The sequence below is a fragment of the Phaseolus vulgaris genome, chromosome 3 (assembly GCF_051622355.1).
Source record: "Phaseolus vulgaris cultivar YP4 chromosome 3, ASM5162235v1, whole genome shotgun sequence".
NCBI classification, from domain to species: domain Eukaryota; kingdom Viridiplantae; phylum Streptophyta; class Magnoliopsida; order Fabales; family Fabaceae; genus Phaseolus; species Phaseolus vulgaris.
The window spans coordinates 46,227,393-46,252,551 of NC_143500.1; the positions used below are offsets into that span (position 1 = coordinate 46,227,393).

The following is a 25,159-nucleotide window of genomic DNA, read 5'->3' on the forward strand; positions in this document are numbered from 1 at the left end:
TTTTTTTAATAAGACAATTTTAATATTATTTTTATCATAATAAATTAAATGTAATATTATTGAAGAACTTAAGATTTTAACAACCTACTACCCGCAACCTGCGCACCTGCAACCTTCAACCTACAATATGTAACCTACAACCTACAACCTGCAACATGCTACCTGTAACCTGCTACTTGTAACCTACTACCTGCAACCTGTAACCTGCAACCTGTAACCTGCAACCTGCTACATGCAACATGCTACTTGCTACCTACAACCTGCTACTACCTGTTACCTGTAACCTGCTACCTGCTATCTGCTACCTGCTACCTGTTACCTGCAACCTGTAACCTGTAACCTGCAACCTGCTACCTGAAACCTGAAACCTTCAACCTACAATTTGTAACCTACAACCTACAACCTGCAACCTGTAACCTGCTACTTGTAACCTGCAACCTTCAACCTACAATCTGTAACCTGTAACCTACAACCTACAACATGCAACCTGCAACCTGTAACCTGCTACTTGTAACTTGCAACCTGTAACTTGTAACCTACAACCTGCAACCTGTAACCTGCTACTTGTAACCTACTACCTGCAACCTGTAACCTGCAACCTGTAACTTGCAACCTGTAACCTGCAACTTGCAACCTGCAACCTGCAACTTGCAACCTGCTACATGCAACATGCTACCTGCTACCTACAACCTTCTACCTGCTACCTGCTACCTGCAACCTTCTACCTGCTACCTGTTATCAGCTATCTGTTATCTGCTACCTGCAACCTGCAACTTGTAACCGGTAACCTGCAACCTGCTACCTGAAACCTACAACCTACAATTTGTAACCTACAACCTGCAACCTGTAACCTGCTACTTGTAATATGCTCCATGCAACCTGTAACCTACAACCTACAACCTGTAACTTGCTCTTGTAACCTGTAACTGCAACCTGCAACCTACAACTTGCAACCTGTTACCTGCTACCTGCTACCTGCTACCTGCAACCTGCTACTTGTAACCTGCAACCTTCAACCTACAATTTGTAACCTGTAACCTACAATCTACAACCTGTAACCTGTAACTTGTAACCTGCTACCTGCAACCTGTAACCTGTAACCTACAACCTACAACCTGTAACCTACAACCTGCAACCTGTTACTTGTAACCTGCAACCTACAACGTGCAACCTGCTACCTGATACCTGCTACTTATAACCTGTAACCTGCAACTTGCAACCTGCTACGTGCTACTGCTTCCTGCAACCTGCAACCTGCTACTTGCTACCTGCAACCTGTAACATGTAACCTACAACCTACAACCTACAACCTGCAACCTACAACCTGTAACCTACAACCTGTAACCTGCTACCTGTAACCTGCTACTTGTAACATGTAACCTGCAACCTTCAACCTACAATTTGTAACCTGTAACCTACAACCTACAACTTGCAACCTGTAACCTGCTACCTGCAACCTGTAACCTGCTACCTGCAACCTGTAACCTATAACCTATAACCTACAACCTACAACCTGCAACCTACAACCTACAACCTGCAACCTACAACCTGTAACCTACAACCTGTAACCTGCAACTTGCAACTTGCAACCTGCTACCTGCAACCTGCAACCTGCTACCTACAACCTGGTACCTGCTACTTGCAACCTGCTACCTGCTACCTGCAACCTGCTACCTGCAACTTGTAACCTGTAACCTACAACCTGCAACCTACAGCCTACAACCTGCAACCTGTAACCTACAACCTGTAACCTGCTACCTGTAACATGCTACTTGTAACATGTAACCTGCAACCTGCAACCTGCAACTTGCAACCTGTTACTTGCTACCTGCTACCTGCAACCGCTATCTGCTACATGCAACCTACTACCTGACACATGCTACCTTCTACCTGACACATCCAACTTGTTACCTGCAACCTCCTACCTGTGACCTACAACCTCCTACCTGCTACCTGCAACCATACACATGATACCTGCAACCTGTTATCTCCTACATGCAACATGCTACATGCAACCTGCTACTTACAACCTGCTACTTACAACCTGCTACCTACAACCTACTACCTACAATCTACCTGTTACAATCTACCTACCTGCTATAATCTACCTGCAACCTGCTACCTGACACATCTAACTTGTTACCTGCAACCTCCTACTTGTGACCTACAACCTGCTACCTGCAACATCCTACCTGCTACCTGCTACTTGCAACCTTCTACCTGTAACCTCCAACCTCCAACTTGTTACCTGCAACCAACCTCCTACATGTTACTTGCAACCTCCTACCTGTTACCTGCAACCTTTACCTCCTACCTGTTACCCACAACCATTTACGTGTTAGCTGCTACCATATACCTACTATCTACTACCTGCTACCAGCTACGGTTACCTGTAACCAGCAACTTGCTACCTGCAACATGCTAGCTGCTACTTGCAACCTACAACCTGCCTGCTAATTGCTACCTTCTACATGCAATTTGCTACTTGCTACCTGCTACATGCAACATCTCCACTCTTTTATAATAAAGTGGTACACGTCTCTCAAACCATTTATTTCAAATTTAATTTTCAAACTCATTTTAAAAAAAAAATCAATTTAAGTCACATTTCCAATTTTACCATTTTAAAACAAATCAAATTTATAATATTTTAATATTATAAAGGATAAATTTAGAAACAAAATGTGTACACCAAATGACAGTTATAAAGGAAAATCCCTTTATATATAGGTATAGATTAAAAAAACTATTTATTTAATAAAGAAGAATACCCGTTTAAAACAGAAAAGTAATTCATCTCTTCAATCTCCTAACTGCTTATTTAATAAAGAAGAATATTCGTTTAAAACAGAAAATTAATCAATCTCTTCTCTCTACTGCTAGTTAGGTGACAACAAAATAAAATTAACCTAACAATTTCTCAACTCTCCTATAAGTGAGAAGAAATAAAAATAAAATTAAAAAATTAAAAAACTGTTTTATTAATTTCTAAAATTATAAGATGTCCAAATAACCAAAATAAATTAATAAAATAAAATATTAAACAAGAATGAAATAGAAAAAAAATTTAGAACTGGAAAATTCCTTTTATATATACTAGCGGGAACACCGGCACTCACGTGCCTGTGTATCCGCATTTTTCATTTTTACTATTTATATATTCATATAATTTTAATAAATATTAAATTATATGAGAAAATATGTAAATGATCTAAATGCACAACTGATAATAGTCTTATTAAGATTTTATATTAATTTTTTATATTTTCATTTTATTGTTTTTGAATATTAAATTTTGATTTAACTTGGGTGTAATGTCGAACTTTGTAAGGTTATCAAGATTAAAATTAAGGTTTAAAAAAAATAGACCAGCAAACAATGTCAAAACATAATGCAAATGGTTGTATGTTGGAAGTTGTAGAATCTATCACCATATCAATTGAATCCACGTCTTCCAATGCAAAGAAGTTGAAAAAAATAAAATAATAAACTAAATACAAATTACCAAACTTCCAACTTATGTAATATCTAATAGATCAAAACATTAGTAGACATAAAAACTTTGCCTGCAAAGCTGGGCTTAGGATTCATACAAAAATATAAAAAAAATTAAGAAAGCAATAAAAACAAAAATGTTCAAATCCTATAACAATGAGACGCGTCTCTACTTCGAACGTTTTGGGAAGTGTGAGAAGGAGGAAGCAATGGTGGTTGTTGTTGTACAATGGTGATTGAGGAGGGACTAAGACGGGTGAGAGTAGGAGAAGAACATGGAGCGTGAAGGAAGAGGGTTCAAAATGTGTCAAAATTTATGAACATTTTTTTTTTCTTTGGATGAAACTGGTGAAAACTACTCCTTATAAGGAAGTGAATATAATTGGTGAAAACTACTTTTTTCGTAAGAAAGTAGATGTAAATGGTGACAGTGAAAACTACTGAAGAAAGTGGTAACCGCTCATTAATAATAAAATTGTTCACTGTTTGGCCACTAGTCACATTTCCTAATATTTATTTCTCTCTCATAAAAGAGACACTCCCTCTCATTATGCAATTAATTTTCAAAATAAATTATTTCTTTCAATTCAAAATGGTTGCTCCATTTAATAAATGACATCATAATACAATAATAAAATTAAATATTAATATAACGATAGGAAAAAAAATTAAGAACAGTTAAGAGAAGAATCCTATTTATATATAGGTATAGATAAATTATTTATATTAATAGTATTATTAATAATTTTAATATTATCCACAGATAGATCCGTGAATAAATTTACCTGCTAGGAGACCCTGATACCTTTGAGCAGGTCGATTTTTTACTCTGCATCATCGCCACTAACAAGTCTTCACATAACAATACCTCTCCTACTGACCCTAGTCCTAGCCTTCATGTTTTGCTATGTGTTTTTTTTTTCTTTAACCCTTATAATGTTTCTACAATGTCCTCCACAATGTTTCCTTCCCTCCTTCCATATTTTTCAATAATATTTGGATTTTAAATTTATAAAATAAATATATAATAATTAATAACATTAATTTTTACATAAACACATGAATTTTGATTAAATACATCCACGTACAAATTTAACCAAACCCTTAACAAAATTTGAAAAAAAAACTAATAAAATTAAATTTATTATATTAAAACCAATAAAAAAATATTTCAATACTTATTATATTAACAAATATCTTACCCTTAAAATATTAGGAGTTGAATCTGACTTAATTAAAAACCTTTAACTATTTATATTTGGATTAGAATATATTAGGTTAAATATGAGGAGAATTATCCAATTTAATAAACATCTCTATATCACTTTTCAGAAATATAAAAGGCTAATTCTGGCTGTTAATGGCATTGGTGAGTTTGAAGGGAAAGTGTGAGAGAAAGGATCCGAGTTGGAATAATAATGGCATATTCTGTTACAGCTTTCCTTTTTCTTCTTTATCTGGGTTGCCATTTATCTGTATTTGCCAGCTCATTAAAAGTAAATAATTTTGCATGGTAAATAACTAATTTTTGTTAATAATAATATATTCTACGTAAAAAATATAAAGTTTCAGTATACACATTTTTTTACCCTATTTTATCTTTATAGCAGAGAAACCAATATTTTTGTTTATTATTTTATTTTTCTTGTTCTACTTTTTCTATTAATTACACCCTTAACCCCTTATAGCAACTCTAATAACATTTTTATATAAGTTTTTAGAGTTAATTAACATACTTATTTTAGTATTAAAACAACCTATTTTAACACAGTTGCTTAGTAAGTTTTTAATAATAAATATTTTTAATTGAATTCATTTATATACATCATCACGTAATAAAATAATAATAATAATATAAAACTCTTATAATAATGTGATTTACTTACAAAAACTTATCTTGTAAAACCATTTTCAATGAAAATGGCTTATATGAATATTTTATTAATTAAAATAATATGTTAATGTAGTTTATAAATACAAGTTTCCCAGTGTTTCATGAACAACTCTCTTTATTTTTAGAATTTAAAAAAATTACAAAATTTATATTAAAATGTTTTTATTAATGGAAAATATGATGTAGGATGCTTTAAGTGTTATTAGACTCCCATCACACTCTAGATATAATTAACCTCAAATTTTAAGTAGATTAAGTAACTATTTTTACACATACAATGTCCTAATTTGCATAAACTTTATACAAATCTAAAAGCTTTTCCAGCAATTATACAATTCACCAGAGCCTCTGGGTTTTTGTTTTAGTCAATATTTAGGCAAACATCACTTGAAGTGGAAGAATCTGTAGGAGTGTCAATCTCCGGTGAAGATGGAACAGTGTGAAAAAAACTGTTTTGCTTATGCATTAAACGCCAATCTTCAATGTAGGTTCCTCGGCAGAAATTGACGCGGGGAAATGCTCTCTTTTCTATCATTTCTATAATCTTCTTGGTCTTGCCAAAAATGTAAACTGCATTTCTTACAGTATCCTCTCTCTCTTCAATGGTGCTATTCAAACACTTGTCGGATATAACAAAGGGTAAGTTGGTGAGACATGCACCCACTATATCAGAAATCATCGCTGTAAGTGCTTCAAAGAGCCTCTCACTCCTATTGTCTCTTAATAGTTCTTGATTTAAGAGAGCAGTTTTGCATATTCTGTACATAGTGTGAGATGCAGATACTTTGTTGGGCCATAGTGAAGGACTCGTCTTAATGCATACGTGCCTATATTTGCCTTTAAATTTCTCATACCTGGTTTTTGCAGCATCGGCTAGCTGCTCAAGTGTCTCTTTGGGGCTCTTATCTTGAAGTGAGAGCTCACGAAGATCCACATCTAGCCACTTATTATATAGATCAACTCCAAGCCAAACAATTTCTGCTGCCGATCTGAGTTTATACAATTCTCTTTCTTTGTCCAGGTTATTTTCTATGAACTTGACAAAGGGGAGTGCTTCATTTACTGTGCTTATCAATTTTTTGACTGAATCCCTGCTGATGTGTGGCAGGGCCACTGCAATGCTACCTAGTGTCACCAGAGGAAGTGACCAACTATATGCTGCTTCTCCACAGTGCAAAGAACGAACTTGTTCACTATCAAATGTTCTCACTCCCTTGAATCCTTGCAACAAAGAACATTTCTTCTCCAATAACTCAATGAGAAGTTTTGGCTCCTTTTTTTCTCCTACTTTAACCCAATGAATAGTGGCATCACGATTCTGTTTCAGCATCACCTCAACTAACTCTTCCTCACCTTCAAGATACAAAACAAAACGTCTAAGATCCAGCTTCGGAGCAGACTTTGATCCTGTTCCCGAGCTAACGCTCGAGACAGTAGACATAAATTTGGATTGCAATTTCTTGCAATGATCACAACATGTCAAGATCAAGCACATGAAGGATATTGAAACGTACTGGGTGGCTTTACTCATTAGCACAATCCCCACCTGAAGTTTGATACAGAAAGACAGTACAAGAGTTTTTGCATCATGAGCCAGCTTTCTGTTCTGCCTGTTATGAATTCGAAAGCCTAGAGGGCTTTCTTTAATTGAGATTAGCTTGGTAGTCCAGTACCCTTCAACATGTAACCTTCTCTTGCAGGTCATATTCCTCACATTTGGGCACTTATAGGATATGGCAATGAACCATCTAAAAGCAGGAGCAATAGTACCCACCACCACTGCAGCAACCTGAACTATGAGAATTAAGATGGTGGACCACTTGTAATCACAGTCACCAGAGCAAAAATCAAACGACCACGGCATCAAGTAAGATCGAAGCAGGGCCTCTACTAATGCCATGGTACTTAGAAGACAAAAGGCACCAGAAGCAGTACAAGACACTGACCTTCCAAGAACAAATTGAGGGCTGCTTGTGTGGGTCATCATCCAAATTTTCATCAGTTGATCTCTGAGTTCGTTGACGATTTGATTCCTCTCGTCCACAGCAAACACTTTTGAGCACTCCTTAAGTGCCTCTTTGTTCATCTTAAGTTTCAGCTCGAAATAGTGCTTAATCTTTGGAATACTTACGGCTGACGAGGTCATGGTCATCAACAAAATTACCATGAGGAGCATGATGACAGCATGTTCCACCCAGAACATATAGATGACACCGGTCACAAACTGGATGCAGATGTTCACAATCATGGTAACCACAAGGATGGCCATGGCCACGAGGTTCATCATGGTGTCTTTGTTCTCGGTGATCCCAAGAGTCGGCATGGAATTGGCCATTATTGTGCAGATCATGGCGCTGCTGCTGAGTTTTGATAGCTGATCCTGGCGGTGTGGCATAGGGGTGTTGAGATCCACTGATAACTTCACTGCTACAGCTATTATGGCCAAGGAAGTGGCGTTTAAACAGAAGAATTTGCAAGGAAACCAAAATTTGCGGCCTCGAATTCCGTGTATGAGATCTGCAGCCATTGCTACGAGACAGGCAAGAGATGCTGCTGCTATGTATATGCCAATCCATGGCATCGGTTTGCTGAACTTGGTGTCATCCATGGATCCATTGCTGTCACAGCCGATTATTGTCATCTATCTTTCAGGGGTAAGATGATGCTTCTGTTGTGGGTTAGATCGTACTACTGCAGAGTTATGTTATGCTGTATATCGACCATAAGCATCTATCTAAGGTTGTTTCTGGGTTCACAACAGTGCTGTGTTCTTCTCCACACAGTCTGGATTACTAAGGAGACAAAATTTGACCATTTTAATGGAATTTGAAAATTTTGGATATAAAATAGTAAAAGCGATCTCGCGTTAATAGGTACCATGACTACAAAAAAGTTAGGTGGCTAAAAGTCGTGAATGAAATAAAGTTGACGTAGATGCTTAGGCAATTGAGAAGTATTCTAGGGCGTTGATTCATGGCGTCAAATAATGTTATTGGAGGTTTGTTTTCAATGTTGGTTTGGTTTCCTTTTCCAACTTGTCTGCTGCAAGAATGAGTCTTCCCTTCTATGATGATGCCATTAAACAATTATACATCTCAAAATATTGCACATTAGGGTAACAATAAAAGAAGTAAATAAGAAGAAAAGTGAAAGTGATATTATAGGTTAGTTTTTTTTCTGTCATGCTTGTCAAATGAAGATTCTACAAACTAGAAGATAACTAATCTTCTGAATCATACACGTCTATATCAAACACGTCTTTCATATTTGGTATTTTTCTTATTTTATATTTTTAAATCATAACATTTCAATATGATAACTTATCTTAATACTTCACTAACATACAAAATCCACAATAAACTATGATTATTAATGTTAAAAAAAAAAACGGAAAACCGAAAAAAAATACTTAAACCGATTGAATAATGGTAATGAAAAATAATAGAGAAAAACTGTCGTATTCACACACAAAATAATTGCACACACTGTATTTTAAGAAAAATTACACACCATACGTATATTTTATTTAAAAATATACAAAATGAAAATTAATATAAACATTAAACTTTAATAATTTCAAAATTTGAAAAGATAATTGTTTAATAATTAAAACTAACATTTGTATATTTGATAAGGATTAAAAACATAGTAATTTTAAATTTAATAGAAATAAAATAAAAAATAAGTATTGGAAACAAAACTAAAACTCGCAAATCTATCATTTTAATTTATAAAACATGAAAATTTGTATATATACAGCCGTCTAAAATTCTCCGTGAGGGTTGCGTCAGGTTTGTAGTGAACAGAAAATCCCAAATTTCTTTGACATTCAGAAAAGTTCAAATTTGATTCTCTTTGGCAGGGCAATCGAAAATGGGAGGTCACGGAGGTCTAAATATTCTCCCTCAGAAGCGTTGGAACGTTTACAATTACGAGAACAGAGAGAAGGTTCGCCGCGACGAGGAACAAGCCGCCAGGGAGGAACAGCTCAAGCGCGACCAGGCTCGGAAGCGCGACGCCGAGTTCCGTCTCGAGCGTCTCCGCACCGCTCGAGGTTTGGAACCGAAGCTTCCCCCTACCGAACCCGAACCCGAACCCAAACTCGAGCCCGAGCCTTCTTCCGACGCTGGCCACATCAACCTCTTCGAAGGGATCAAGATTTTTGACCCAATTCAGGAGCCTCAGAATGAGGGTCCCCCTGCCAAGAAGAAGAAAAGGGAGGAGGGAGGGCCCAAGCCCGCCGTTGTTGTGGGCCCGGAGGATGAGAAGTATAGGCTTGGTTACGGGCTTGCAGGAAAGGGGGTTAAGTTGCCGTGGTATCTTCGGAAACCTAATGATGATGATGCTGTGAAGGATGAAAGTGGTGACGGCGATAGGAGAGAGAATAAGGGTGAGAAGAAGAGGAAGACGATGGAGGAATTGAGGGAGGAGAGAATGAAAAGGGAGAGAAGAGAGAAGGACCGGGAGAGGGCTTTGAGACACGAGAAGATGCAGAGTCACAGAGATGTTTTTGGCAGTAGGAGGAGGGTCTCCAGATGAACATAATATTCTGGGTTTTCTTTTTCTGTTTTTCTTTAAGAGTTTCCCCATCATTACCATACAATATCTGAAGTTTATTGTAGTTTAGAGTCTGAGATGGAGCATGTAGTTTTGTAAGGGAAGATAGGTTAATATAGTTAATCAAAGTGGTTTGGTTTTCTTTCATGAGCTTATAGATACCTATGCTTCCAGAATGTGTCTATGCTTCTATGCTTTTCATTTCAATTGTATTTATGGAGATGATGAAGATAATTCTCCAGAATGTGAGAAGATACTCTTACAGATTCTGGTTTGTTTCTCAATCTGCAAGTTTAATGCTTTTGCATCATTTAATTTCTTTTTTCTTCAAATTTCATTTTACTATTTATTTTGTCTTAATGAATTTTGCTGCTTTCTTTAAGTTCGTGAAAAAAGAATTTGATGCAGCATGTCTGCTTGCTTCCAATGGCATCCTTCACCCTGTTTTCCTGCATTCTTAAGCACAAATTCTGACCACAAGGTTGTCAAAATCTCTAGATAGAGAAAACAAGCTAACACACTATCAAACTTTTTTTCGAGTGAGAAAACTCATAAAACTTTAGTAAAATTCAAACTCACAGCTGATAAAAAAAAAAAAAAATTCAAACTCACAAGTCAAGAAGCGGACTAACGAGTTTGAAATTAAAATTAAATGTAAATTTTATCGGATTCTTATCTCACACAATGACAATGTTTTATAATGACTAAGATGATATGAAGAAATTAACTCCATTTTTAATTGTTCATATTAAGGACTTATGCTTTTATGATTTTATATATAATTTAGTCATCTATATCGTTTAATCTTATTTAGCACTAATGAACCATCATGCTTTGTTAATATGATTTGTTGCTTTTCTTTATTATGAAGTGAAAATATCGAATTATTGTCTTGTTAAGATCATCATGTTGTACATAAGGTATATATTTTAATAGATTTTTTTTAAATTAAGTAAACTCTTAAGTTTACAATTGGAATCCAAGGGTTGAGTTTACAAAAGCTCCACTAGTTTAGAATTAAGTTCGATAACCTTACTAACAAAAATTTTCTGCAGTTTTATGTTTTATTTATGTCTCCTCTGTGGTCACATCTCTGGTTTCCATTGTACACCACGTTGTATCGTGGTGCATTAAGTCACTGTTGCTGTAGTCCACTACTCCCAGAAAAAAATCCAGCAAGCTGTCACTGTTGTTTTCAAATTACCCTTGTCTTTCCAGGTAAATTTTCTGGCAACCATCTAGCAGCTTTTTCACAGCCTATCTTGTGACTTTCCAGCAACTTCTGGCAATATACAACTGACTTGGTGGTGGCTCTTTGGTGGCTTTCCATTGAACACTAGCAATTTCCAGTTGAGTCAATCTCTAACCGCATCAAATCGGTCAATTTCCTGCTGTGTTAGGGGTGTGCAAAAAAACAGTTCGAACTGAACTGGTTTAGAACCTAACCGGTTATGAAAAATATTAATTTAGTTTAAAAAATAGATTCAGTGCAGAGCGGACTGTTTATTTAGTGCACTGTTTTGCCATCCAATATTCTTTTATTGTTTCCTACCAGACTGCCATATCATGAACGCGCACAACATTGTAAGACACAAGGGCAGTGAAGGCCATCTTGTAATTTGTCTTCTCTGCTCCTTAATCCCTATATCCCAAATCACCCATAAACCTTTTCTTTTCCTCTGCATAAAAGAGACTCTTGTATGCATTCATCCACCACTACCTTTTTTCTCTACTTTTTCTGCCTTCAATTTGAAATATGATAATCAACTTTTCTCAGCTGTTCTATCTTGTTTCAACAGGTAATTGCGGCTTTATATGATGATACTACTTTATGCATTTTTGGTTCAGATCATGTGCCGAAAATGTATACGTTTGAGTTATTTGAAATTGAAGGAAAATCGATCAATCTATACATCCAAGGATATGGGTGCAAGTGTAAGAACTAAGGTTGAAAAGATGAAAAAGAAATATGATAGGTATTGGGGAAATCCTGATAAACTAAACATGCTCCTCATGATTGCTCTTGTCTTACATTCGAGATACAAATTGCAATTCACTCAGGCTCATTACTCCAAGTTTTGGTGGTGAAGTGGCATCTAATTTGAAAAATAAAGTGGGATCTAGTTTGAGATTACATTTTGAAGAGTAATGGTGGCAGTAATATGTTTGAAGCTAACTCACGATAGGTTCGACTTAGTGAAGGAGGTAGTGATGATCATCATCGCTATAACCAAGTTTTTTAAATTGATTAGGTCTAAAAAAATCTGAATTAAGTAAGTACTTGGGTGAAGCCTTAGAAAAGATTGAAGGAGATTTGGATACTTTGAATTGGTGAAAACTAAATTCAGGTCGATTTCTAGTTCTTGCAAACATGGCATGATGGCAGAGATGTGCTTGCAGTTCTCGTACACCACAAATGGTAGAAACACTTGTTTGCAGGCAAGATTCTTAAAGGGACACACCCTCACCATTGTCCTCAAATGAAAATGAGGATTTTGAGGAGCACGATAGATTTGAACAAGGTAACAATATTTATTTTATACTATATTTTTGTAGCATGCTTACTATAATATGACTGATAAGTAACATTGTTTTTGTAATTTTGCTGTCACCAATTCCCTCACAAGACTTTACTTATTCAGCATCTTCTGTTACACTAAATGATGACTGAAAATGTAGATTGCTTCTTTCTTGTTGAGACTTTGAATTAGGATTATTATGTATTTAGTGATTTGGACTTTGTATTCTTGATTTCGTTTCTGGTTATTAACTTGTTACTTTTCTTCATGCTTGGATTCCATTTTATGATACTTGTATGGAACTACAGACCAGGATTGTAATCTATGCTAGAAACTGCTAATCAGATAAAAATTCTACAGAATTTTGCAGCAATGAGACTTTGGCAGCACCCTTCAGACTAAGCAGCAATGAAACTTTGGCAGTAAAAATCATACCCCCATCAACCGTAGCACAAGAAAACAACAGGTAAAGCAATTATGTTGTATAGCTATTCAAGTATCAATGAATGCCAAAAACATTGAATTAGAGTAGAAGAATTTTCTGGTTTTATTTCTGTTGTAGATAGAAAAAGATTAATTAAAATAAATGCACGTCTATTGTGCCTTACTGCAGAATGCATCATAGATATCAAGGAATTAAAGCGTGTCATTCAAAAGCTTTATTTGTATTAATTATTTATTATGTCACAAAATATTTATTATATGCCGCAAAAGCACTTGCTCGGCCACCACATAATGAAAGTATATGCAAATCTCTATATGGTTTGGACTTTGAGCTTTTAGTGATTATTTCTTTTAAAACAGAGAGAGGATGTAATACTTTGAATTTTATGTTGCAATGTATACCAAAGATTCTTGACTCTTTCGCAACAAGACCGTACTGTTAATGGTGCTTATTGATCTTGAACACTCAATCATATAGAACTGGTTTGAAATCGGTTTTCAAACTGGTACGGTTCTTGAAACCAGTTCAGAACTGGTTTCATTTTTTAACCTGGATTTTAAACCGGTTCAGTTTTTGGAATCTGTTTACAGACCAGTTTGGTCTCTTAAAACGGTTCTAAAACCAGATTGGTTTTCTAAACTAGTTATAAAAACAGTTTGGTTCTTTATCTATATACAACCGGTTTAATAGGGTGAAAAAAGCTGTTGAGAACGGGGACATTATTCGGGTAGATCAATTTAAATTCTTGATCTTTTTAATCCTAATAATTTATTCGTTTTAAAAGTTTCTAATTATGCATTGCTTACATATAAGAACGAATTTTACAAATCTTGGATTTCTTGATTATCAAAAAACTTGAAGTTTGATTACATTAAATTTGGCAATATTCTGTGTTGCAGACACTGGAGCAAGAGGAGCGCTGGGATGGAGGCCCTGGAATACAAATGGCAAATATGCAACCAAATTTCTTCCCTTCCCCCATTTCCAGAAGTGAAATTTGTTGTTTGAATGTTTGGCAAATTCGGTCGAGCTTTTGTTCCTGGTTTAAAGTCCTTCCTGTCCCGTCATGTCATCAAAATTAAGTTGTTTAACCAATAATGAAATACTTTATTTATTATTTGGAGTTTCTTAAGCACGTACCAGCTGAATCCAATGCTGAGCCAAGTTTTAATCACCTTGTTTGTTGAGTAATCTGTTGCTTCGAAGGCTTTCTTTTTTTCCTTACACTCCCATAATTTTAAAATGATCATTTTACCCTTCATAAAGGTGACATCTGGATTATTGGATGTGGAAATCTTTCCTAATAAGCTTTCCATAGTATTAGAATATGATTTCTGAAACCAGAACAATTTGGAACCAGATATCTAAAACAAGTTTTCTAAGAACATATAAAATGTATTCTGGAATGAAAATTTCGTAACTCATGAAATACATTCTTTTTTCAAAATAAAATTTTACAAACTTTTTCAAAATGATATAATATCTTCTAGAATGTGCTTTTCATAATGAATTTTCACATTAACTGTTTTCTAGAAAGTGTTGCCTGCAACCTTGACGATCATGCGACTTTTTCTTAATCATCCCCACAATTTCTTGACAGAATTCCATAATTTTTTAAATTATTCTTTTTTAAACATAATGCATGAAATACATCATAAAACAAGATTTCAAGAACGTGATATTTGGAATTAACTTTCCTAAACATGAAATGTGTGTTTTAGAAAAGCTTTACAGACCGAGCTTTTTTTCCTTCTTCCTCTGCAGCGAGTTTCTTTAACTGAATCATTTCTAGTTTCATTTCTTTCATATATTTTTCCTCCTTCACGTTTTTCTCTATCAATATATCTTTCACAACCATGCATCTATAAATCAAACTTGTACAATTATGATATTTAGAAGACTCAATTTGTACAATTAAAAACTTGAGTAGTTAAAACTTCACAATTATAATATTTGGAGGATTAAAAATATAATTAAGTAAAATATTCATGGTCAATCAAGTATAAATTATTATTATTATGGTTTTTAATGAAATGATTATAAAAAAAATATAATGAAAATTAACAAACTTATTATATATAAATAAAAAATTGTAATGAAATGACAATATAAAAATAATTTATGTATGTCATATTTGGAGTATTATTTCCTCTTTTTAAACTGGTAGTATGAATATTTCAATATTTTCCTTTTCTTTTTCAAGTTAGACATTTGATTTGTTCAGTAGATTACTTGATTAGCCTATGATGCTCACCTCCATAATAAAAAGAGATTATATTGTTTGGCAAGCTGTCACAACCCTTTTTCTTCTTGTTTTGTTTTTTTTATGTCTAAGGATAAACTTTCCATAATTGACTTAGAAGATCATAGGTAAACTCTGAGTTAAGCAGATTCAATCCAAGGTCTAATAAAGTTTCTATAATCTGATTTCTCAATTAAATCAGATTAATCTCAAATAAAGTTTTACAACACTAATTAAAAAACCATAATTAGTAGCCAGTTTTCACTAGTAATCTATATAGTTTAAACTAATCTATCTCCACTCAAAATCTCAATAACAAGTTTATCTGTTAAAAAAGACTGAGAGAGGCATCATGAAGCCAAAAGGTCAGCTAGTTAAATTTGGTGGTTGGAAGGTGACAACCAATCTCATGTCAAATCAAATGCTTGATGAAGGGTTTGCTTTGTGCACAGAACCATTGAATTATTCAAACTATAATTATTTATCCAAACATGACATATATTAATAGAAGGTTTAGTTCCCAAATCTTAGTGGGCAACTTTAAAACCAGAAGCTCGTGAAAAAAGAAAAACCAAGATGTTGACTGCATAACAAGAAGAGATTTTGATAATCAAATGGCCATTAACAACACAGAGTCAGAGGTTTGCATGAAGGCTACTACAAATGATAATCGTTCCCTTTTACACATGGAGAACTTGACCCTCCCTCCGGTAGGTTTTCTACTATTCTCTACAATTAATCCTCCATAGTCTCAAATTTTTTGAGTTTAAATCTTAATATCTGTCTCTTGTAATTTGACAGTTTATTTCTAATATTATTATCCTATTGATCAAAGTCTTGTAGATAGAAAAAATGTTGGTGAGAAGAGAGAAATCATCAACTTGATCGCAAATACTTCACACCAATGTTATGGTGATTAACAAAGTTGTTTATTTGTAATGTTTGTTAATCAAAGAAAATGGTTTGAAGTCTTCTGATTAAGTTATTGTAATATCAAAAAATAGATGATTGTAGAGATGCCAAGTTCAGTGCTATGTTTTGTAATGGTTGATGAACAGTTTCAGGTTGTGGTAATAGCAGCAAATATGGGGTGCAATGGGTGCAGGAGAAGAGTTTTCAGAGTTGTCTCAAGAATGACTGGTAGGTTTCAAACTCTGTTTTTTCTGTGGAGAAATATGTAAAATTGTCATCATACGAGTTTGACAAACCATATTTTTAGAATAAAATAAAGTTTGTTTGAGATTCAAGGTATCAAACTGTTTTTTTAGAATGAAATAATAATTTATTTAAATATCAAATAATTGTAACCATGTGTATCATTGTTCATGTTTTGAATAGAGATATAACTATGGTCAAACCATTTAGTTTGGTGGTACAAGTCTTGGAATCAGTCATTAGAAAAAAAAAGCTTTATTATTTTTCCTATAAATCTTTTGTCATTACAAGAAAATTATAAAATAAATCAATTTTTAGAGATAAAAAATAATTAGTTGTTATAGTGACTAAATTAAATACCATTTTAAAGACTAAAAAATTTTTGGTTTCTAAATTAGTTTATATTATTGTTAAATGATTTATTGATATTTAATTAGCAACCAAAGTTTTTGCTACCAAATTTAGAAACTAAATAATTGATAGTTAAAACTTTGGTAGTTAATTAGATACCAATTTAGAACCATTTAACAATAATAGAAATTAATTTATAATTTTATTTTTTTTTAGTTTCTGAAATGATCTCTAATTTAGTTACTATAGCAAGTAATTATTTTTTATCTCTAAAATTGGTTTTTATTTCATGTTTTCCTTGTAGTGTGCTTGTTAATGAATAAAATATTAAACACAAATAAGTAAATTTAATATCTGAAATACTTAGAAACATTCAATAATTTTGTTTATCTAAAAGTAGGAGGATGTGTAAAAATCAAATACTTCAATTAATCTTTTTAAGACAAAACAATAGTTCAAGTATCTATTTTATATATTAAATTTATAGTGTTATTTTAGCTTAATAAGGCCTCACAAAAATTATTTTTTTAAAAAAAACTAAAATATTTATAGATTAATTATCATTAGATAAAATTTTAAAAAATTATCGAAATAAATCAATCGTGTCCTCTTAACACAATTTCACTATAATTAGATATTAATTAATATTGAGACACCATTTTAACACAACTTACTTCAATTTAAATCTAGTTAGTTTGAAATTATGTCTGACACAACTTATTTATAATAAGGTCGTGCACGATTTATCCATCTCAATAATTTTTTAAAATTTTATTTATTTTATTAATTAATGACTTATTTTGCCAAAAAGAAAGAAAAAAAATAGAGAGGTTGGTACTTTTGTATCATTAAGCTAATTTATTTGAATGAGTGAAGTGTGATGATGTTGCAAAAGTAGAAGAATTTATATGCAGGGTTGACAGAATACAGTGTGGATGTGCAGAAGAGAGAAGTAACTATAAAGGGAGATTTCATAGCAAATTGCAATTTGCAGAACGAAAGCATTAGAAGAAGCAACCTTCTTCAGAGTGCGAATGATGAACCCAAGTCCCTCTCTGCTTGTTTAGCTCACTCTCACTAACATTAATCTAACATAACCATGTCTTAGCTACAACAAATTATTCAATCACAAGATGCCGCAAAACCATTCAAATCTATGCTACTTCATGTTGCTACCAATTCATTCCTTTATTTTTTTTCACCACTTTAAACGTTTTTGTGCAGAAAGAAAATACTTCAACCTATTTTCCCTAATACAATCATGTTCTCTCCTAAACACAACCAATCGAAAATTTAAAATAACTTCAACAAGGATTTTGTAGTCTCTTACCATTACTATAGGAAATTTCTTTGATATTTTAAGAAGAAGCATAAGAAGACTGCTACAGAGAACGGAGACACTAACCATTATAAAATTGAGTTCATAATAGAATCATATGCACTTTCTGTTTCTCAAGGAGTGGTCCAAATTCAAAACTTAATATAATTTTTTTTTTGCAAAAAATAATTTGCCTCTCAATTTTTTTTATTGCATATATAACTAAAATTTGATATAATCATATACAAATAAAGAAGTATTATGGTAACTCAAACTAAGTTTAATGAATTTAGTTTTTCAGCTCATTCAGCTGTTGACTAACCTAGTTACATGCTCAATCACAAGTGACCTAAAGATGGTTTTCGAGTGTTTATTTGAGATAATTACCATGGTTTAATATAAAATGATAAAAAAAATCCATGTAAATAGCGGAAATGTAAAATATAGAACTGTGGATTATAATAATTTGGATAATTAATCGGTTCACTACAATAAAGATTAACATAACAAAAAAATCAATTTTATAAACAAAAACAAAGGGTAAAAGATTAAGTCAAACTTAATGATAAATTGTTCTCCTTTTTTTAGAAATAGTATCGTTAGGGTCAATCATCGCATTCTGTTTTGAATGTCATGCTCCGTCATGATTTTGGATGTCATTTTGTTTTGCCCTCAACTAGGTGGGTTGGAGGAGAAAGAGTATATTGATAGTACTGGAACAAGCCCTCCTATCGAGGTATAAGGAAGTGGATTCCCCCTAGTTGAGGGCTTGGAACACATTTTCGTCCCCACAGACAACGTCACTATTCCAACCTCCAAAGTAGACAATACCTTAGATGTGGTGATTAACCCTAGCGATGTTATCTTTTGGACTTGAGGTCGGAACAATGAATGTGTAACTGCAAGATTTGAGGTCGGACACACGATATCTGAGTTTGTAATCGAGCCTTTATTTGTCTAAAAGGCAATCAAGAAGAAAATTTCCTAATCAATGAGCTTTAAGGGAGGAATGACTAATTAGGGAATAAATAGCGATTACATGACTAGTCCACTCAGACACCACCTGACCAACCTATAAATATTCACTCTCTAGAAAGTACAGATTCATTCTATCTCATACTCTTAAATTCTTATATTACAACTAAAGAACATATTATCTCTGTGTTTCTACTGACTTAAGCATTGAAAAGTTTTTTGCAGATGAACTTTCCCATCTCAAAGGAGACCAACCAAAAACTCGTTTTCCAAGAAATACTTAGTCCTCACAACGAGTTGCATTCTTTGAGTTCATTTCCCGTAGGAACTTTTTTAATAAAATTATTTTTTTTAATAAAATACATGATAAATACTAATGACTAAACATGTATTCAATTACATAGGTAATAAATGTCAATACTTGTTATATTTAATAGATTATTTACCCTAATATTTTCGAAGAGGACACATGAACAATTGTTATTTGTTACTGGTCATGTGTGTATGAAAAAAAAAGGTGAAGAGGGAAATGGAGAGATTATGGGATCCACCACCTAATCTGATTCACTCAAATGTGTTGCGAAAAACTAAGAAACACATGTGGTATTGCATGAATGATCACTTTGCCCTTATATTGAAAACACCATGCCCTAAGAATTGTTTTCAACTTGAAACTGAGCAGACAATAACATTACATACTGGACTTTTTGAACATGCACGTAATCAGATTCCATTGTACATTACGCGATGGTTATAAGACTAAGCTACTTATGTCAAAAGTCATTAAGGCACAATAAAGACTTGAACACACAAACTCTAAGAGTCGTTGGATAAGCACAATATAAACCCATGATCATGTAGATTTGTTCCCATTTTTTGCATTTTTTGTTGCGCTGTTTTCGAGTGACATTGTTGAAGTTTAATTTGTTTGTTTGTCTTCCTTTCTTGCATTGTTGTGTTGAGATGATATTGTTAAAGCTTGGTTACACTTCTCTTCATGGTGGTCATCGTTGTTGGAGGCTACTAAAGGTGTGAAGGAGTATGGTGTCAATAAACTCCAAAATACATTTCTACATACTCCAATGTCAAGTAGATACATTCACATCATAGCTATTATAGATTATTATTAGAAAACTTATTTATATCTCATTAGTAGCTATTTAATGTTTCTCAATAAAAATATCTATAAATATGTGAGGTCTATATGAAAAAGGATATTATTACTCCTTCTACTATCTTATCCTCACCTCACAAATATTTTATATTCTTAGTGACAGTATTGGAGTTAAAGATTTTTTTTTACATGTGTTCTCTCCTTATCAACACTACAAAATTTGGTTCAAAGTCATCTCTTCTCCATCTCAAAACTCTCTTAATCTATTTTTTGAAATCCATTTTTGTAAGAACGAAACTTAAGTGGTTGTTTTATTTACAAGACTCCATTGTTTAGAATATATGCATTTAGTTAGTTAGATAAATTCCCTGTAGTGTTTTTTTGTTTGCACATATTACTTTGACTAGACGAGAATTTGGTACTATTTATGATCCATTGATGCAATCATACTCAATTATCACATAGTATAATTGATTATGCTCTAAAAAACATAGTCGGAAAGACACATGATCCATTATATAACATAAAAGTATTATGGTAACTCAAACTAAAAAGTTAAGTGTGTAAAAACTCAATTTCAACCCATTTTAAAACTGAAATTAGTTTTTTCAGCTCATTCAGCTGTTGACTAACCTAGTGACATGCGGACACGTGCTCTTAAGGATGAAGATGGTTTTTAAGGACATTACTGATCCTTTTTAATTAGAGTTATGACCAACATGCTGTAATCCTACTGACATGAAACGACGATAGAATCCATGAAGATTGATGTTATTCGTGGTCATCACGGACAACTTGACATTATCATTTAGTCACTAGATGAACCACAAAGGAAGAAACAAGTAGCTTCCCTTCTTTTAAGTTACAAAAAGAATGCATGCTACCGAAAGTATGAGTCAGTTCACAATCAGAGTAACCATAGACCCACAACTTCCCTAATGTTTTCTACTCCCAAAATGCTATCCACCCCCAAAAAAAAGGAAAAGAAACAGGAAAAATAAAAAGAAAAATCAACATCTGCAGAATTAATCTATTTTAACTTTCCTCATAATTGCTTGAATAGTCAGGAACAAAGAAACTACGATCAAATGAAGCACAGAAATGCTTAGGTCTTCTTCAAGAGATACCCCATTATTATGCCAAGCAAGCCAATTAATACGACAATGACATATGAGACTCCACCACGACTTTTATTGCTTTCCCGCTTCAGTAGATCCTACAAGCAGTAAAATCATTGCATTAAGTGTTTCCTTACGTCCAAAGCTAACAGTAACATATAAAGAAGATCAAATACAATAGTGACGGCACATAAAAAGGTACTTGCTTTAATTGTAATGAAATCATACTCAGTTATCCACAACAGAAACACACACGGTCATAATTCAGGCTAAAATCCAGGAAGACTGTTGTTTCCACATAAAGTGGCAGGAAAGTAATTGACAGGAAGAGTTGTTTTCTTAGCAGATCATTGCAGAGGAGAGGAAAAAAAAACAGCTATAAACAACCTAAGTTAAAGTATCTTTGCTATGGAATTAATGTGTAAAGTTATGAAACACAAATATCAATCATATCCATCACAGATGTTCAAAAAACTAAACTCACGAGCTGATTCAGAAAATCCGAGTTCATCATCTTTCCATACACCAAATAATCAAAACTCACAAACACTGTGGAACACAGAACATCTGTTTTCAGTCACCTTTTGGTTCAAGCAGGGTTTTGAAATAAATAGCTAGAATATTTGATGATATTTCAGAGACAAGACAATAAAAATACGTATGAAAGGCAACTGCCAGAATCAGAAGCACTATCATTCTCATCATTTAAGATTAAGTTCCTCCATCATCAAAAGGAAAATAAATATAGATTACACAAATGAGTAAATTTAATTATCTACCAAATACTGTAAATCCTCACCAGTTCCTGGCGGAGCTTGCTATTTTGTTCAATTGCATTATTCTTTTCTTCAGTCAGTCTTGAGATAAGAGCTCTAGCCTGTAAACAAGCAACTATAATCAAAATAAAGTTGTCTAACAATACAAACTTTAGAAGTTATAAACTGGGCCGAATTTACAGCACATGAACCAAAAAGAAGCGTTTGAATACAATGGATCCACCCTGTAATGGATTCAAAATGCATATATATTATATAAAAAATTGACTTAAACATCACACATACATCACTTTTAGAAAGTTTTGTTTCTCAAAACCATCTCTACAGAGAAGCAATCAGCATCAACATGAGTATGTATATATGTTCCTTCATATCATATGATTTGCTTGGAAGTTCAATATCAACAAAAATTGTGAATAGCTTTAAGTAAGAAAAGAAGACTTTACAAGCAATGAGTTTATGTAAGAGCAAGAAATCTCCGAAAGCCTTTATTTACTTACTGTTACTGTCAAAACCTCCAATTGAAAAAATCAGACATTGCAAACACTTGGACACAACTCTTGGCATTGAAATTAACATCCAATTGATATTCTCCAGGTGAGATCATAAGGTTTTTTCTTAATAACTCAATTGCATATATTTACCAAAAAAAAGGAAAAGTCTTTCTAATTTACCTCTGAAGATTTTTCTTGAGCCTCAGGTCGCTCAGTAAATCCTCTCGCTACCTGAGATACACAATAAGAAAAGGCATTCCAATTGATATCCTCAGAAATTTAGGGGAAAAGGAAAACAGAATAAATCAAGAACCCACTTGTGTGAAGTCAGAACCGTTGCCATTTCCATTCTCTGAAACAGAACCTCTAGGTGAGGATCCTTCTTCAGAACCTTCTGGTACTGGAGACGGTGGTTGTTGAGGAGGAAGATACAGCACTCTCAATTTGCTCTCCTCAACCACATGACCCGCCTCCTTGTTGAACTAGCCAATCCCAACAGCACAATAAATCTTGTAATTCCAGGTAACAAAAAGTGTGAAATGGAAATGCAAAAGCAACTAGCACAACACAAATACCATTTCTGCAGTGATGTCCTTCGGACTGGCACCATCAAAAGTTTTTACGCTCTGAAGAAGAAACTTATCCTTGCATTGCATATCAGTCGGAGCCTCTCTTTGTGCTTGCATGGTAACTTCCATTTATGCAAAAAAAAAAAAAAAAGAGTTCCCAATTCATTACTCGGCCATAAAGCATAACAAAACAAAAGGTAGCAATTCGCATTCAAAATAATCATATCAGTACCCATAACATCACATGTAGATCGTGGCAAGACAATTCCGGTGTTCGGACGAACACAATACTTCTTCGGATTGGTTGTTTTGACCTGAGAAACAAAACCAAAATCCAAACATAAACACACAAATTTCACGCAGTCATCAAAGGAACAGTGCAAAACGTAGGGCTTAAATCCTACATTACGCAAAACTACGATTTCACCGGCCGCAATCAAAAGCAGCAGATCTCACAATAGAAGCAAAAACAAAAAAACGACGACGGAACCACTCTCGAAACTAATTAGGAAAAGGAAGGCGAAATTGAAGCGTTACCTTGAAGGCGACATAGGCATCGGTCTTATTAGACAACTGAAGAGAACATGAGATCTGCTTCTTGAGTTCAACTAAAGCAAGAAGAATGAAGGAGAAATGAGAGAAGTGTGAGGAAAACCCTAGGAGAAGAGAAAGAGAGGGAGTTGAAGGGAAACTGACAGGCGAACTTGAGTTCCAGAGGTTCGATGTTGAGGAGCTCCCCGTTGCTCATCTTGGAGATGGATCGACGGAGTCCAGATGCAGAGCAATTCCAATTCCGATCACACACAAACACCACACGCAGGGATTCGCTTTTCTTCTCCTTTTTCTATTTTCTTTGTGGCGGAGAAAGTGGTCGTATCAAAAGTGCGTTCAAACTTAGGCAAATACACAGCAGACACACACCCAATACAAAAGAGTTTTGGAATCAGTAGCCACCTCGCTCCCCCACTCACATCACCAAACCAATACCAATATATTTATTAACATAATAAAAACTCAGCTTCATTGTTAAGTTTACCAAACAATGTAATTAATTTCAGATGCAGCTCTTATTTTAGGTTAAATATTACTTTTCATTCTTCATGTTATTATGCTCTCTTTTTTTGTTGGCTTCTACACCTAGTCCACACATTGTATTAATATGGATCTTGATTTAATTTTTGTTATGAATAGGAATGTAGTAGTTTGGCTTTCTTCCTTTTCTCTGCAATTGTAATCTCCAAATTCAATTTTAGGTTTTCTCAATTTCTTTATTCAAGGTTTGTGTTCTCTTCCTCTCAAGGATTGGTGTTGGTGGATGTAATGAGGGCAATTCTGGGTGAGGTATCCATCATGGAATCACATGCATCTCATACTCCAATAACCATTAACAAAATCATATCACAGATAAAAGTAAGAACATAAACACAGAACAATACACACACACAAAAATGCTTGAAGTTTTCTACTCTTTACTGTGGTCAACTTGCAAGAGGGTTTTGTTTTTCTTCATAGAAAGAATTAACAACCCAAAAATCCAAAGTAAAAGGAAGACTTTTTACTAACTTGACAATGTCAACATCAAAGTCACTAAGGAACACCCCATTCTTTAGTTAAAACAATATGAAAATAAGTTTATTAAAATAAATAAAAGATCAAGTTGTCTGTGGAAACTTAATTTAGTAACAACAAAACATGTCAAAACACCAAAACATAAAATATTAAAAATAATAATAATATTTAACTTTATTTTTATTGAGTATTTTTTTCAATTTTGAAAGCTTCTATAATTATGGGAAGTATTTATTTTGAAGTAATGTTATTTTTTTATACTTTTGTAATTAACATTAATCATTTATTATTTTATTTTGTTAAAAAAATAAATATATTTATTTATTCATTTTAAAAAAAAATTATTAGTTACCATTTTTCAATTGTGTTTATTTTTATCTAATTTTTAATTATTTTCTTATTATAAATAATAGTGATAATAATAATAATAACTTATATTTTTAAAATTGCACTTCAATTAATATTGTTACAATTATTAGAATCATTAAATAACACATAAAAATATTATAAACATAATATCACAAATTTATAACATTAAAAATCAAAATGAAACATAGATTTTAGAGAT

General features: G+C 33.5%; 4 protein-coding genes and 1 long non-coding RNA gene across 7 annotated transcripts; 3 read left to right on the forward strand and 2 right to left on the reverse strand.

The window, feature by feature from the left end:
- Window positions 1–5,616: 5,616 nt before the first annotated feature.
- LOC137808064 (uncharacterized) lies at window positions 5,617–8,445 on the reverse strand. 2 transcript variants are annotated; one of them, XM_090299626.1, is made up of 2 exons: window positions 7,336–8,275; window positions 5,617–7,178 (listed from the first exon to the last, which is right to left on the reverse strand). In XM_090299626.1, exon 2 carries the CDS (start codon window positions 7,092–7,094, stop codon window positions 5,751–5,753), a length of 1,344 nt encoding a protein of 447 aa, XP_090155752.1. In that variant the 5' UTR covers window positions 7,095–7,178; window positions 7,336–8,275; the 3' UTR covers window positions 5,617–5,750. The 2 variants fall into 2 exon arrangements, with proteins under 2 accessions (XP_090155752.1, XP_068465073.1); XM_068608972.2 differs by having other exon boundaries at window positions 5,617–8,445.
- A 675-nt stretch (window positions 8,446–9,120) lies between these two features.
- On the forward strand, window positions 9,121–10,231 carry LOC137808065 (leukocyte receptor cluster-like protein). Its single transcript, XM_068608973.1, has one exon. The coding sequence runs from the start codon at window positions 9,263–9,265 to the stop codon at window positions 9,926–9,928; it is 666 nt and encodes a 221-aa protein (XP_068465074.1). The 5' UTR covers window positions 9,121–9,262; the 3' UTR covers window positions 9,929–10,231.
- Window positions 10,232–10,547: 316 nt separating this feature from the next.
- Window positions 10,548–14,084, forward strand: LOC137808066 (uncharacterized). The gene is made up of 3 exons (XR_011080648.2): window positions 10,548–12,468; window positions 12,826–12,931; window positions 13,810–14,084. It is a non-coding gene; the product is annotated as an uncharacterized LOC137808066 (long non-coding RNA).
- Window positions 14,085–15,682: 1,598 nt separating this feature from the next.
- LOC137805949 (uncharacterized) lies at window positions 15,683–17,836 on the forward strand. Of its 2 annotated transcripts, none has more exons than XM_068605824.2 (3): window positions 15,683–15,862; window positions 16,211–16,292; window positions 17,573–17,836. In XM_068605824.2, exons 1-3 carry the CDS (start codon window positions 15,767–15,769, stop codon window positions 17,737–17,739), a joined length of 345 nt encoding a protein of 114 aa, XP_068461925.1. In that variant the 5' UTR covers window positions 15,683–15,766; the 3' UTR covers window positions 17,740–17,836. The 2 variants fall into 2 exon arrangements, with proteins under 2 accessions (XP_068461925.1, XP_068461926.1); XM_068605825.2 differs by having other exon boundaries at window positions 15,698–15,862; window positions 16,217–16,292.
- Window positions 17,837–21,083: 3,247 nt separating this feature from the next.
- Window positions 21,084–24,311, reverse strand: LOC137808067 (vesicle-associated protein 1-2). The gene is given in 11 exon segments (XM_068608974.2): window positions 21,084–21,123; window positions 21,125–21,156; window positions 21,159–21,237; window positions 21,240–21,281; window positions 21,983–22,060; window positions 22,634–22,684; window positions 22,771–22,935; window positions 23,029–23,144; window positions 23,255–23,336; window positions 23,560–23,630; window positions 23,719–24,311. Coding segments are annotated over 11 exon segments (801 nt in total). The 5' UTR covers window positions 23,771–24,311; the 3' UTR covers window positions 21,084–21,090.
- Window positions 24,312–25,159: the final 848 nt, after the last annotated feature.

Bases quoted from the DNA above. Each gene is read 5' to 3' on its own strand.
- LOC137808064 (XM_068608972.2), bottom strand. From the start codon at position 8,030: ATGACAATAATCGGCTGTGACAGCAATGGATCCATGGATGACACCAAG.
- LOC137808065 (XM_068608973.1), top strand. From the start codon at position 9,263: ATGGGAGGTCACGGAGGTCTAAATATTCTCCCTCAGAAGCGTTGGAAC.
- LOC137805949 (XM_068605824.2), top strand. From the start codon at position 15,767: ATGGCCATTAACAACACAGAGTCAGAGGTTTGCATGAAGGCTACTACA. The intron at 15,863-16,210 runs GTAGGTTTTCTA...GTTGATGAACAG, and splicing joins AGAACTTGACCCTCCCTCCG to TTTCAGGTTGTGGTAATAGC. The intron at 16,293-17,572 runs GTAGGTTTCAAA...ATTTATATGCAG, and splicing joins AGTTGTCTCAAGAATGACTG to GGTTGACAGAATACAGTGTG.